General features: G+C 32.5%; 1 protein-coding gene across 1 annotated transcript; it reads right to left on the bottom strand.

The window, feature by feature from the left end:
- Positions 1–11,036: 11,036 nt before the first annotated feature.
- LOC127737907 (uncharacterized) lies at positions 11,037–12,305 on the bottom strand. Its single transcript, XM_052248876.1, has 2 exons — positions 12,221–12,305; positions 11,037–11,638 (listed from the first exon to the last, which is right to left on the bottom strand). Exons 1-2 carry the CDS (start codon positions 12,303–12,305, stop codon positions 11,385–11,387), a joined length of 339 nt encoding a protein of 112 aa, XP_052104836.1. The 3' UTR covers positions 11,037–11,384.
- Positions 12,306–13,086: the final 781 nt, after the last annotated feature.

The raw sequence follows: 13,086 nt of genomic DNA on the forward strand, positions 1-13,086 counted from the left end.
TCAGCTTATTGAAAAAAGTTCAGGTAATTTATTTGTTTCAATTTTAGCAAAGAGTTATTAATCAGTACGTATGTGGAAGGTCTTATCATTTATCTGGTCAAAATATTTATTCATAGATGCGGATGTTTTCAACTATGTCCAGCCCAACCTAACCTTTCATGAATCAGGGACTTTTCCTTGATTTTTTGTGGGTCCAAGGACCATACATTTCTTTAAAAATATCTCAACCTAAACAAAATTCATACTTAATCTGTTTCTTATTGTACCAATAATTGAACCACTTGATTTAGGCATTACAAAAACAAGTACTGCAAAATAGTGTTTTCACACAAGTTTCTATATCTTAAGGCCATATCTTTTTTTTTAAATCCACCAACCAAACCGAAACTCAAAATTGTTCTACAACTACTCTGATATGACTATATAATCAATATATAATAAATCATTTCAGGAATTATAAAAAAAGTTAGGAACCACATAATTGCAAGCAATTTTCTATAACCAAGGGTTTGTAGTAATTCTTACTTTTTTCTGTTCTATTCGTGTGTGAGGGTAAAGATAATTTATCACCCAGTTCATTTATAAGATTTTAGTTTGGGTCAACTAAACTTACAGTATGTATTTTGTTTTCAGTTTGATTTAGAAGAAATACTGACATAGCTAGATAATACAATTAATTATCTAATTACTAACACAATTTTATATTAATAAGTATTTGTAATTTTCATTGTTATTAAATACATATAATATCAGTATCACAAACAAATCTTGAACACTATCCAATTTTTTGGAAATTTTTAGAAATTCACCTGTGACGTCACTTTTGTGCCTCGATCTATCCGGTAAGTCCTTTGCAATGTAGTACTACTACTAATAAGGGAGTGTAAGAAATAAACCAATAATTCATAGCCCAATGCTTTCCATGTTAAATTCTGCAATTTCAAGCATTCATATCTGTTTTGTCTCAAATTCAAAAAAGGTGACAGTCATTTCATGTTATACCAGAAAAATAGAGAAAATACAGGAGCGTGCCCTAAGATTTATATATGAAGACTATTGTAGTACTTATCAACAACTGTTAATTAAATCAAAATTACCAAGTTTAAAAATCAGAAGAATTAGAACGATAGCAATAGAGGTGTATAAAATTATTAATTAACAGTGTCCATTATATCTACATGAACTTATTGAAATTAAAAAATGTAATTACTCTTTTAGAAATAACAACATAGCAGATGTTCCCAGGGTAAGGACAACTACCCATGGGCTACACTCATTCAGATATGCAGGAGCCAAACTCTGGAACGAACTGCCGAATAAGATGAGGGAAGAAATGCCTTTGGGTCAGTTTAAAAGTTTGGTTGGTAATTGGGAGGGCAGTTCGTGTCAGTGTTCCTCCTGCAGATCTCAGTGAGTTGTAGATCATTTATTTATTTATTTATTTATCTTGTATACTCTGGCTTTTATATTTTGATGCATAACTTTTTATTTGAGTTTTAAATGCTTGAATTACTTTTAGTGCTTTATATAATAGCTATTGCATGAATGTTAGTTTATCTGCATTTTATGTTCGCTTTATATGCTTTAATTTTGCTTACAAATTGCTGTGCTTGAAAACATTATTATGTATGCTTTGCATGATGTGCTTACTGTTTTATGTGTTTTATGTATTGTGCTTGTCATATATGTATGTCGGATAAAAGCTCTACAGAGCTTATGTTGTATTGTTATATGTATAACCGACTTTAAATAAATCTTTTATGCTTTATGCTGTAAAAACTAAATGTTATCCTGCTGAAAAATTCAAAAAATTAATTGTAAATTAATGCAGACGGTTACAAAAAGTTGGGTAGAACAAAAACAGGTACTTCGTTTTTCAACAACAGGGTAAATAATGCTCTCCTATATAATTTCATATGTTTTTATTTATATTTCAAAAGAAACTTTTAACGATCCCAAGTCCTTACGTTTTCAATGGATTCCATCATTACCCAAATATTTTACTATTTACAAAGTTACAGTCATGCGTAAGAATTATTTAAAAAAAATATGTACTACTATCTTGTATTTATTAGATACAATACAAAGGTAACAAAGAAACAGGTCGGTAACAACCGTTGCCGGATAGTTTTTCTGCACGAGTAGTCAAGTGAAGGTCCGAGGCGATAGCCGAGGACCTTGACCTGACTACAAGTGCAGAAGAACTATACAACAGTTTGTTTCCAGCCTGGTTTTTTTGTTACCTTTGTTTTGTATCTGACTTGTACGACGTTTCAAGAAAAAAGTAGCCCATTTTTCATTTTGAAGAGGTAACAAAATTAAACAGATTAGAAACTTAAATGTACATATACCAGTACAAAATTTAAAATAAATAGGCTTGATCCTTTTTTTGTTGAAAAAAAGCAGGATGTGCTTCCCCCATTCCCCCTTAAAAAATAATAAAAAATCGTACATTTGCTCCCAAATATATGAATTCAATATAAATGTATAAAAAGAATGAATTTCCTATTTCATTAGTGAATGAAATGTTATGAAAAAATGGATTTTGTCTTCTTATTAGATATAATTTATTTATATAGGCATATATTTTGGATATTAAAAAAAAAATCATGCTTATAGGTTTTTATATGTCTCTAATAGTGTTGATCAGGATTAAACAGGTGTCACAATATGATCCAATCGCAGCTTACCGTCCAAAATTGGTGACATAAGTTGAATGGTTTTCTTCAAGATTTGCTGCCTATTTAAACATGTATTACACAGACACTTTTTATGTATAGGATCAATCGTGCATTGGTGAGTTGATAGGTATTTTATCTTTTGATTAGATTTGATTTTTTTATATATATATTTCCTGTCTTTTTTATTGGAATATAAACGTCGGTACCAGCATTTCTTTACTTTCAGCATTGTCCAGAATACTATTCATGTCCATATATTGAAAAAAAAAAAAACATTTACGGACCTACCATTTAGCTTCAAAAGGGGGGTATGTTTTTTTCTGAGTAAAAAAATTATTTAGTTTTTCAACGCTATCACCCAAATATTTTTTTTTTTCAAAATTTGCACTATTATATACGGTATTCGGAAAATCAGGAATCAGAACATTATTTTGTCATCTAACAGTCTCCGGGACAAGTTTGCACTTCCGCAGAGTGCAAAAGTTGTCACCTTAATTTCTATATACCATGATATAAAAAAAGGAATGAAATATTTGTGCTATTTCATTTCACAGACTATTTGCCAGTCAACAGTTTCAAAGACATAACCACGGTCAATAGTTTAACAAACAAACATTCCCGTACTTTTTCATCGTGTTCATACTAATTTTTCAATGGACAACAATGACGTGATTAACTATTCTTCTATGATTTGTGTGCTTGACAACATTAAACTCTGAAATATTGTTAACGGTATAATCTGTATTTCAAAATTTCAAATTAATATATTACTTACAGAAGCAGTTAAAACAAGAGGCTCACAAAATGAATGTGGTCTAAGAACTTAAAAATTTCTAATTTACCTATTCAAACCATATCATTATTATTTGCTTTTATATATAAATCAGAAATAACCAATTTAAACTGGAAAATTTTAAAGAAAACAAAAGGAAAAAAAGGAAAAAAAATCCCCCCCCCCCAATTTTTTTAACCCCCTTATGATTCATCACCCCCAAACTCAATCCCAGCCATCCCTATGTGGTATGGTACCTTGCAGTACAATTTCAGAGAGATTCATACACTTGAACACAAGTTATTGTCTGGGAACTAGAAAAATGCTTGTTTTTTGGCCCCTTTTTGGCCCCATATTCCTAAACGTTTGGAGCAATTACCCCAAAACTCAATCCAAGCTTTCCCTTTGTGATATGGAACCTTGTAGTACAATTTCATAAAGATTCATACACTTACACACAAGTTATTGTCATAAAACTAGAAAAATGCTTGTTTTTTTCCCCTTTTTGCCCCTAATTCCTAAAATTTTGAGGCAATTACGCCAAAAATCAATCTTTGTGGTATGGTACCTTGCAGTACAATTTCAGAGAGATCCATACACTTGAACACAAGTTATTGTCTGGAAACTAGAAAAATGCTTGTTTTTTGGCCCCTTTTTGGCCCCAAATTCCTAAACATTTGGGGCAATTACCCCCAAACTCAATTCCAGCTTTCCCTTTGTGATATGGAACCGTGTAGTACAATTTCAGAAAGATCCATACACTTACACACAAGTTATTGTCATGAAACTAGAAAAATGCTTGTTTTTTGCCCCTTTTTTGGCCGTTAATTCCTAAAATTTTGAGGCAACTAGATATCATTGAGATGGGAGCCTTCTCTGTGGGCCCTGCTGTGAATAATGTGTGGTAAAAATTTTGTATCTTTATCATTGGACATGGGGTTGTCAACTGAAACCTTAGTTTATGACCTTGACCTTTGACCTAGGAAGTTGTACATACTTTATGACACACCCTCTGGTGTTGGTTTATTTACATGTCAAGTATAAACTTTGAAATCATAACGGTTCTCAAGATATAGAGCGGACATGATCTTTACCATAGGACATGGGGGTTGTCAACTAAAACCAAAGTTTTTGACCTTGACCTTTGACCTAGGAAGTTGTACATACTTTATGACACACCCTCTGGTGTTGTTTTATTTACTTGTCAAGTATAAACTTTGAAATCATAAAGGTTCTCAAGATATAGAGCGGACACGACCTTTACCATAGGACATGGGGTTGTCAACTAAAACCAAAGTTTTTGACCTTGACCTTTGACCTAGGAAGTTGTACATACATTATTACACACCCTCTGGTGTTGGTTAATATAAATGTCAAGTATAAACTTTGAAATCATAACGGTTCTCTAGATATAGAGCAGACACAACTTGTTACTGACGGACGGACGGACAGACTGACGTACAGACGGACGGATGGACAGACTGATCACTTTAGGGCGTCTGCCATTCGGCGGGGCCCTAATTACCCCCAATATCAATCCCAGCATTCCCTTTATGATATGGAACCTTGTGGTACAATGTCAGAGAGATCCATAAACTAACACACAAGTTATGTCTGGAAGTTACAAAAATGCTTATTTTTGGCCCCTAATTCCTTAACTGTTGGTACCATAACCCCTTAAATCAATCCCAACCTTCCTTTTGTGGTATTGAACCTTAAGGTAAAATTTCATAGAGATCCATTCACTTAAACTAAAGTTAGAGTGCGAAAACCAATATGTCTTTGGACGACGACGGCGATGCCAACGTCATACCAATATTTTGACTGCAAAATTTGTTTGCGGTCGTATAAAAACTACAAAGTTTCCTTAAAATTACCAATCTAGTGGCAGCAACCCAACAATGGATTGTTAGATTCATCTGAAAATTTAATGGCTGATAGAACTTGACATAATGAACAATTTTACCTCAGATAAGATTTGCTCTAAATGCTTTAGTGTTTGAGATATAAGCCAAATAAAATTGAGAATGGAAATGGTGAATGTGTCAAAAAGACAACAACCCGACCATAGAGCAGACAACAGCCGAAGGCCACCAATGGGTCTTCAATGCAGCGAGAAACTCCTGCACCCGGAGACGTCCTTCAGCTGGCCCCTCAACAAATATGTATACTAGTTCAGTGATAATGGACGTCATACTATACTCCAAATTATACACAAGAAACTAAAATTAATCAAAGCGTGAAAGCGCTGTAAAGGCAGTTAATTACAGTTTGTGTGTATTTTTAGTCCAGTTATATCATTATCTTGCATAGTACATTGTACTTATCAGAGGTGGCTTTCAGTATTTAAGATTTAGAGTTCTCTAATGATATTGAACAAGTTTTATGAATGTCATATTCTGAGCACTATATGAAGGCGATTGTTCTCACTTGTTTATGAACTAGTGCATTATGTCCAGTTTGTACCTTTTTTATCTATGTTTATAGTCAAATACTGTTTAAAATAGTTTGGCATTTTCTTTTTAGTAATAAGTAAATGTTATCAACTGTATTTTATTCAACTTTGCAAATGTGGTTTGTGACTGGTAAGTACAATGTATAGATGATAGTTGTTTCATTGGAAATCATAACACATCTCCTTATTTATATAATGAAATTGAGAATGGAAATGGGGAATGTGTCAAAGAGACAACAACCCGACCATAGTACAGACAACAGCAGAAGGTGATCTATATTCAACGACCTCAGGTACAAAAAAAATGTATGTAACTAAACTATGATGGGAAACCTTTGACTTCTTTCTTTTATATAAACTTTTGATTTGGTACCATAGAACTATGTAGAATAAATGTACATTGCAACATGTCAACTCTTTCAATGACAATACTTTTTTTAGAAACTATAACTCCAAGCAAAATTATATTTCCAAGTATAAAGTAATTTATGAATGAAACAAGAGTGCACATGCTGAAATGTCTCGCCTTCTTTACTAATCATTGATATTATGTTGATAGTCCTAAATATAAAGCTTTATTACAACTGTCACATAAACTTAACATTAACCAAGTAAACTAAGCATTGACCAATGAACCAAGAAAACGAGGTCAAGGTCAGATGAACCATGCTAGGCAGGCATGTACAGCTAACAATTCTTCCATACAACAAATATAGCTGACCTATTGCTTATAGTTTAAGAAAAACAGACCAAAACACAAAAACTTAAAACTGAGCAACTGACCTTGAAAATGAGGTCAAGGTAAAAAAAAAAACCTGTGTGACTGACAAATAGATCATAAAATATTTCCATATACCAAATACAGTTGAACTATTGCATATAGTTATAGAAAAAAAGACCAAAACTCAAAAACTTAACTTTGACCACTGAACCATGAAAACGAGGTCAAGGTCAGATGACACCTGCCAGCTAGACATGTACACCTTACAATCATTCCATACACCAAATATAGTAGACCTATTGCATACAGTATAAGAAAAACAGACCAAAACACAAAAACTTAACTATAACCACTGAACCATGAAAATGAGGTCAAGGTCAGATGACACCTGCCAGTTGGACATGTACACCTTACAGTCCTTCCATACACCGAATATACTAGACCTATTGCTTATAGTATCTGAGATATGGACTTGACCACCAAAACTTAACCTTGTTCACTGACCCATGAAATGAGGTCGAGGTCAAGTGAAAACTGTCTGACGGGCATGAGGACCTTGCAAGATACGCACATACTAAATATAGTTATCCTATTACTTATAATAAGAGAGAATTTAACATTACAAAAAATATTAACTTTTTTTTCAAGTAGTCACTGAACCATGAAAATGAGGTCAAGGACATTGGACATGTGACTGACGGAAACTTCGTAACATGAGGCATCCATATACAAAGTATGAAGCATCCAGACCTTCCACCTTCTAAAATATAAAGCTTTTAAGAAGTTAGCCAACGCCGCCGCCTGATCACTATCCCTATGTCGAGCTTTCTGCGACAAAAGTCGCAGGCTCGACAAAAAGGAGTTCTTAATTAAGAAATAAACTGATTCGCTGAGCGCAGCTGGATACACCAGCAGAGGTCCAACCCTGAACAGTTGGGGCAAAAATGGACACAATATTCAAGCTTGATACAGGTCTGAATTTGGATTGTAATTAAATATTTGACATATTATAGTTTCTGAATAAATGTAGTCACAGAACTTGAAATTGATTATATGAATTGAATTTATATTCAATAAAAGATTTCTTACTGTTGTGCAATACACTGTGCTGTTGCGCAATACTTAATAAATCTGTTGCCAGACTATAAACAAATAAAGTTCAATTTCTTCTCAATGTCATATTTGAAATTTATGAAAATCAACAGGGAGATTACATCAATAGCTATAAATAATTCACCAAAGTTTCATGCGAACTGCTTAAAGCATTTTTGAGTTGTTGTCCAAAAACTGGAAAATCCCTGCTTTTTTAATGAATAAAACCCCCATAACTCAGAAATGTAAAATCTAAAATTTATAAAATTCTAAAGGGAGCTTACGGATTGATAATTTAGTCTTAGATGCAAGATTTTTTTATCAGTTGTTAGTGGCTTTGAACTAGCTGTCAGTAAATGCGAGTACTCTCAGATCTGTACTTAGTGTCTTTTTGTTGTTTGGATGTACAACTACCCGGCCTCGTCCACTTGTATTTGTATTTATCCATCTGATGAGTTAAGCCTCTTTCAACTGATTTTTATAGTTCATTCTTATATTGTACTGTTACACCACTGTCCCAGGTTAGGGGGTGGGTTGGGATCCCGCTAACATGTTTAACCCCGCCACATTCTGTATGTACATGTATGTGCCTGTCCCAAGTCAGGAGCCTGTAATTCAGTGGTTGTCGTTTGTTTATGTGTTGCATATTTGTTATTCGTTCATTTTTTGTACATAAATTAGGCCGTTAGTTTTCTTGTTTGAATTGTTTTACATTGTCATTTCAGTGCCTTTTATAGCTCACTGTGCGGTATGTGCTTTGCTCATTGTTGAAGGCCGTACTGTGACCTATAGCTGTTAATTTCTGTGTCATTTGGTCTCTTGTGGAGAGTTGTCTCATTGGCAATCATACCACATCTTCTTTTTTATATTTACATCAACAGATATAAACAATTCACCAAAGTCAAGGTGAGACAACAAAACTTAGTTGTAAGATCTCTGAAATTTTTTACACGGTACAAGATTTTTTTCTAATTGTTGGAGATTGCACGGTGACAGTAACACCTGTAACTGCTTTACCCATTTCTTATGCACTTTGGTTCGATAAACTCACTGAATATCATACCACATCTCCTTATTTTTATATGCATTACAATTTACATGTGCATGTAATTGTAAATATTATTTATATATATATATCAGAACAAACTTCATTGCGTCACTTTTATTTATGCATCCTTTGGCACAATACAAGTTCTAAAATTACACAACATAAAACAACTAAATGTTATTTCAGATGAAAGTTTTGTTTCAGTTCCATTCATAGGATTTATTAGAATTTTGTATGTTTTGCCAAGTCCAATAATTAGCTCTATGTGCACGTGTTAATTGGAGACTTTTCTATCCCTTATAAGAGTTTTGGAACTAATTCTGTTTCTTTTTTTGAAAAAAGTGAGCAAACAAATCATGCACATTTAAACCTTTGTCTGCCATCACACTGTCACCTGGATCACATAATTGAACTATTCTACATCTTTCAACTATTTCACAGTCACTGGTACAACCAACATATGCATTAGAGACATAGTTGACTAAACCACCAGGAGTCGAACATACAAGTATTTTCAGTGTTTCTGTTTTTATATGATGAAAAGGTTGCCTGAGCTCTAGGAGCTTTAGGTTTTATCACGGGATATTCTGTGCTGTCAATAATAATCCAAGTTGTAGGAAACTTTAATTTGAAGTTGGATGGCGAAAAATACCTGACTAAACCACTAAATGGCCAAGTGTTAGCCTCACGCCACTGTCAGTCAGGGGTACTACTTGTACAAGTAATCTTTATTTACTTGAAGAAGTAAATAAAATATACTTATACAAGTTAATTATATTGTTTGAATAATCTCCCCTTAATTTTCAAAAAAATTTACTTGTATAAGTAAATTTTTTTTACAATCCCACAAAAATTCTCAAGTTTTGAGATGTAGAATCATGCCTTTAACAATTTTTCTCAGGTTAGCTCATAATTTTTGTTAAGAGTTCAATGTTTCATCTCATTAATTCAACAAAGAAACTGATTGAGCAAAGATCTTAAGTATTTGCGCAAGGCCTTCAAAAATTGCTCCTTGGGGGCTTGTAAATGAGCAGTGTTCTAAAGATAACAGACAAATGAGATTTTCATTGTCCGTGAAATTACACTTAAATGAATAGTTAAGACATCTGCAAAGGACAGATAATTCAAAATTCTGTTGGAGCAAAGAAGTTCTAAGAATTCAAGAAAAGAAGATAGGATGACTTTTTTACTTGTATAAGTAAAAAAATCTGAATGTCTAAGGGACATAACTAGGCCAAAAAATAATTTACTTATACAAGTAAATAAAATACACTTGTATAAGTATCCTACAAATTTACTTATATAAGTATATTATAATTACTTCTTCAAGTAAATAAAAATTACTTGTACAAGTAGTACCCCTGACTGACTGTTTAGGCATAAAAACAATCCATGTTTACACAATATTCTTAACACTAGTTTCAATCTAGAATCTAGACAGTTCAAAGTTGGTTGTATAATGCCTCAATTTCATCAAAGTCATAAAAAAACTGATTTTCAAATGACACCCTATCAATTTGAAAATATATGTATCTCAAACAATGTGCTGCTGGACCAAGTGTGGTCAAAACAAATAAAAATTTAGTATACAAGTTACAACTCTAAATCGGTATATAAATGCATGGCTGTGTCACATGTCTTCATTTCAAAATTCTCTGCTGAAAATATAGGCATTGATGGTGTTTGCGTAATTCCATCTGTGAAGCTCAACATTAGCTCGGCAGTTGGGAAGCAAGTTAACTCGTACCATTGTAAACTCGTACCACGTAAACTCGTACCAAAAAAGTTAACTCGTACCAACGTAAACTCGTACCACTGGGAAGTCGTACCAATCAGAACTCGTACCTCTGCAAACTCGTACCATTAAAAATATATTCAAAACGAATGTTTTATGATTTTTTTTTTTGGTAAACTTAATAAAAAAAGTTGAAATACTTGAATTTTATACTAGATTTTAATGAAAACTTAGACAAAAATACGAATGTTTTATGATTATTTTTTTTAAGCTTTATACAAAAAATTAAAATATCTTTGAATTTCATACCAGATTTTAATGAAAACTTAGACAAAAATCAACTTGTTTAATCATATTATTAGATTTTGATTGTTGTTATATAATTTAACAGCTTGGAATTAAATGTATAATGTTTATTATTAAATGAAATTCCTGATCATCAAAACATAAGCTGACATGAGTTGTCTCAAAGCCCACTTTCCTCATAAAATGGGGCATTTTTGTGAGGTTCCTCATAACCAAAATAGAAGACGACAATTGTATATGGTGCCACTCTCTGGTTAGACCCCGACAAGAAGCAATAGAGTGTGATGTATGTTCTAAATGGCAACACAGAAAGTGCGGAAATATAGGTAGCTACAAATTGGTCATTGTAATTTCAAATTATATACATTTTACAGACTTAAGAGGTATTGAGTGAAATTAAAGTATATATTCATCATTAAACACCATTTGAATGCATTTAAATAAGTTGGTACGAGTTTACAATGGTATGAATTTACCGTGGTACGAGTTAGCAGTGGTACGAGTTTGCATTGGTACGAGTTTTTTTTAGTGGTACGAGTTGACATTGGTACGAGTTTACAATGGTACGAGATAACTATAATTCGGCAGTTGGTGGTAGACAGTCATAAATCATGTCTGCAGTATGAATGACTTCTTCAGGAAAACCAACTTTACAATCAAAACTTTCCTCTAGATTTCTACTACAATATTCATCAAGTTTAGTTCTTTTGTTTTCACAGGAAACTGCCCTGATTTTTCTTTTTGCTGACGATTCAGTCTCTTGCTTGGTCCAGGAAAATAGGCTGGGAATGGCAGTAGACTTAAGTCTCTGTATGGTGGGTTTGCACCCTGAAAAAGGTTATAAAACATTAGTTTTTTGATAATTAAATGAACTTTCATTAGCAATGCATACTTTATACTACCTGGCAAAATATTAACTAGATTTATTCATTACAATCTGGATAAAAATATGTTAGCCTGATTCAATGTACATCAAAATGTATGTTATGTAAATCCAAAGGACAAACAATGAGAGATGTATGCAACAAACATACATTGTTTGTACCTAAATAACTATAATATAGATGAGAGCATGTCATTGTTTTGTTCCTGTTAACATTGTCATTGACATTTTTCAAGAAAGTCTATGAGGCATAGCTTATGCATTCCTGTCATTACTACATTAGCATAATTACTGCTAAAATAATTCTCAGTATGATATACCTCTTGTAAGAAATCATTATAATTGTAGCAAGCACCAAAAAATCTCAAACAGATCACATTGAATCGTAATCCAAAAAAAAATGACGTCTTGAATTAACCACCCCCTTTTATTCTAAAACGATAATTGCGGTTGTAAACAGACTTTGGTTATTTCGCATGGCGATTACATATATAACTATATATTTTAAAAAGAAAATAGAGTTTTACCATGAATAGTTTCCTGCACGTAGTCTTTTTCAGTAAAATGTGCCTTGCAAACAACAGCTGATTGAGATGGACTCCACGATTTCATGGGTACCACGATTTCCCGAGAATAACGAGAACAAAATAATATCCCGAAAACAAACTGATTTGTCCCGATAACAAGATTTTACATGGTGTTATACAGCTTAAATTAGTGTAACAGCATACAATTATAAGGTTTAAGACGTTTAAGTCGTGTAGAATCAATAAAAGTACAAGTTATCTTCAGGAAGTCGATTTGTATGTCTTGTATGCAAATTCCTTGTTGAAAACAATATGGCGGACTAATTATTCATAAGGTAGATAATTCGACTTGAAAGCAAAGTACTGTGGTACTGTTGCCTCTCTGAGGATTTTTGTTGTTGAAATCGGCAATTTATTTGTGATTTGATGTATTATCTAATTGTGATAATTTTGCAACTGATCTGTGTTGATGCTATTTTATTAATTAATGTTAATGAATGAATTTATGTTTGACTCATTGACATAATACCACAATTACGTATGTTTCTCTCCGGATATATCAAATAAGAAATATAGAGATCAGATTATTTATTTCAAGTACAAATCCAATGTATACAATGGTATAATATACAAGAAATTTATCAAAAAAAAATGAAGTACAATATATTTTTACATAGTCTTTTCAATCAAAATATAAACATAATTTGTTTTAAAAATCTAGAAATTATAAAATGTAACACGTCCAACCCATACAATCATTAATAGTCCTAAATAAAATATTCAAAATTTAACATCTATTTTTTTTCTTAAAATTTTGATAAGTGTTCTCTATTATTTATTCCCTCATGTCAACTTCTTTCTGTATA

The sequence above is a fragment of the Mytilus californianus genome, unplaced genomic scaffold (assembly GCF_021869535.1).
Source record: "Mytilus californianus isolate M0D057914Y unplaced genomic scaffold, xbMytCali1.0.p SCAF_4, whole genome shotgun sequence".
Lineage (NCBI taxonomy): Eukaryota > Metazoa > Mollusca > Bivalvia > Mytilida > Mytilidae > Mytilus > Mytilus californianus.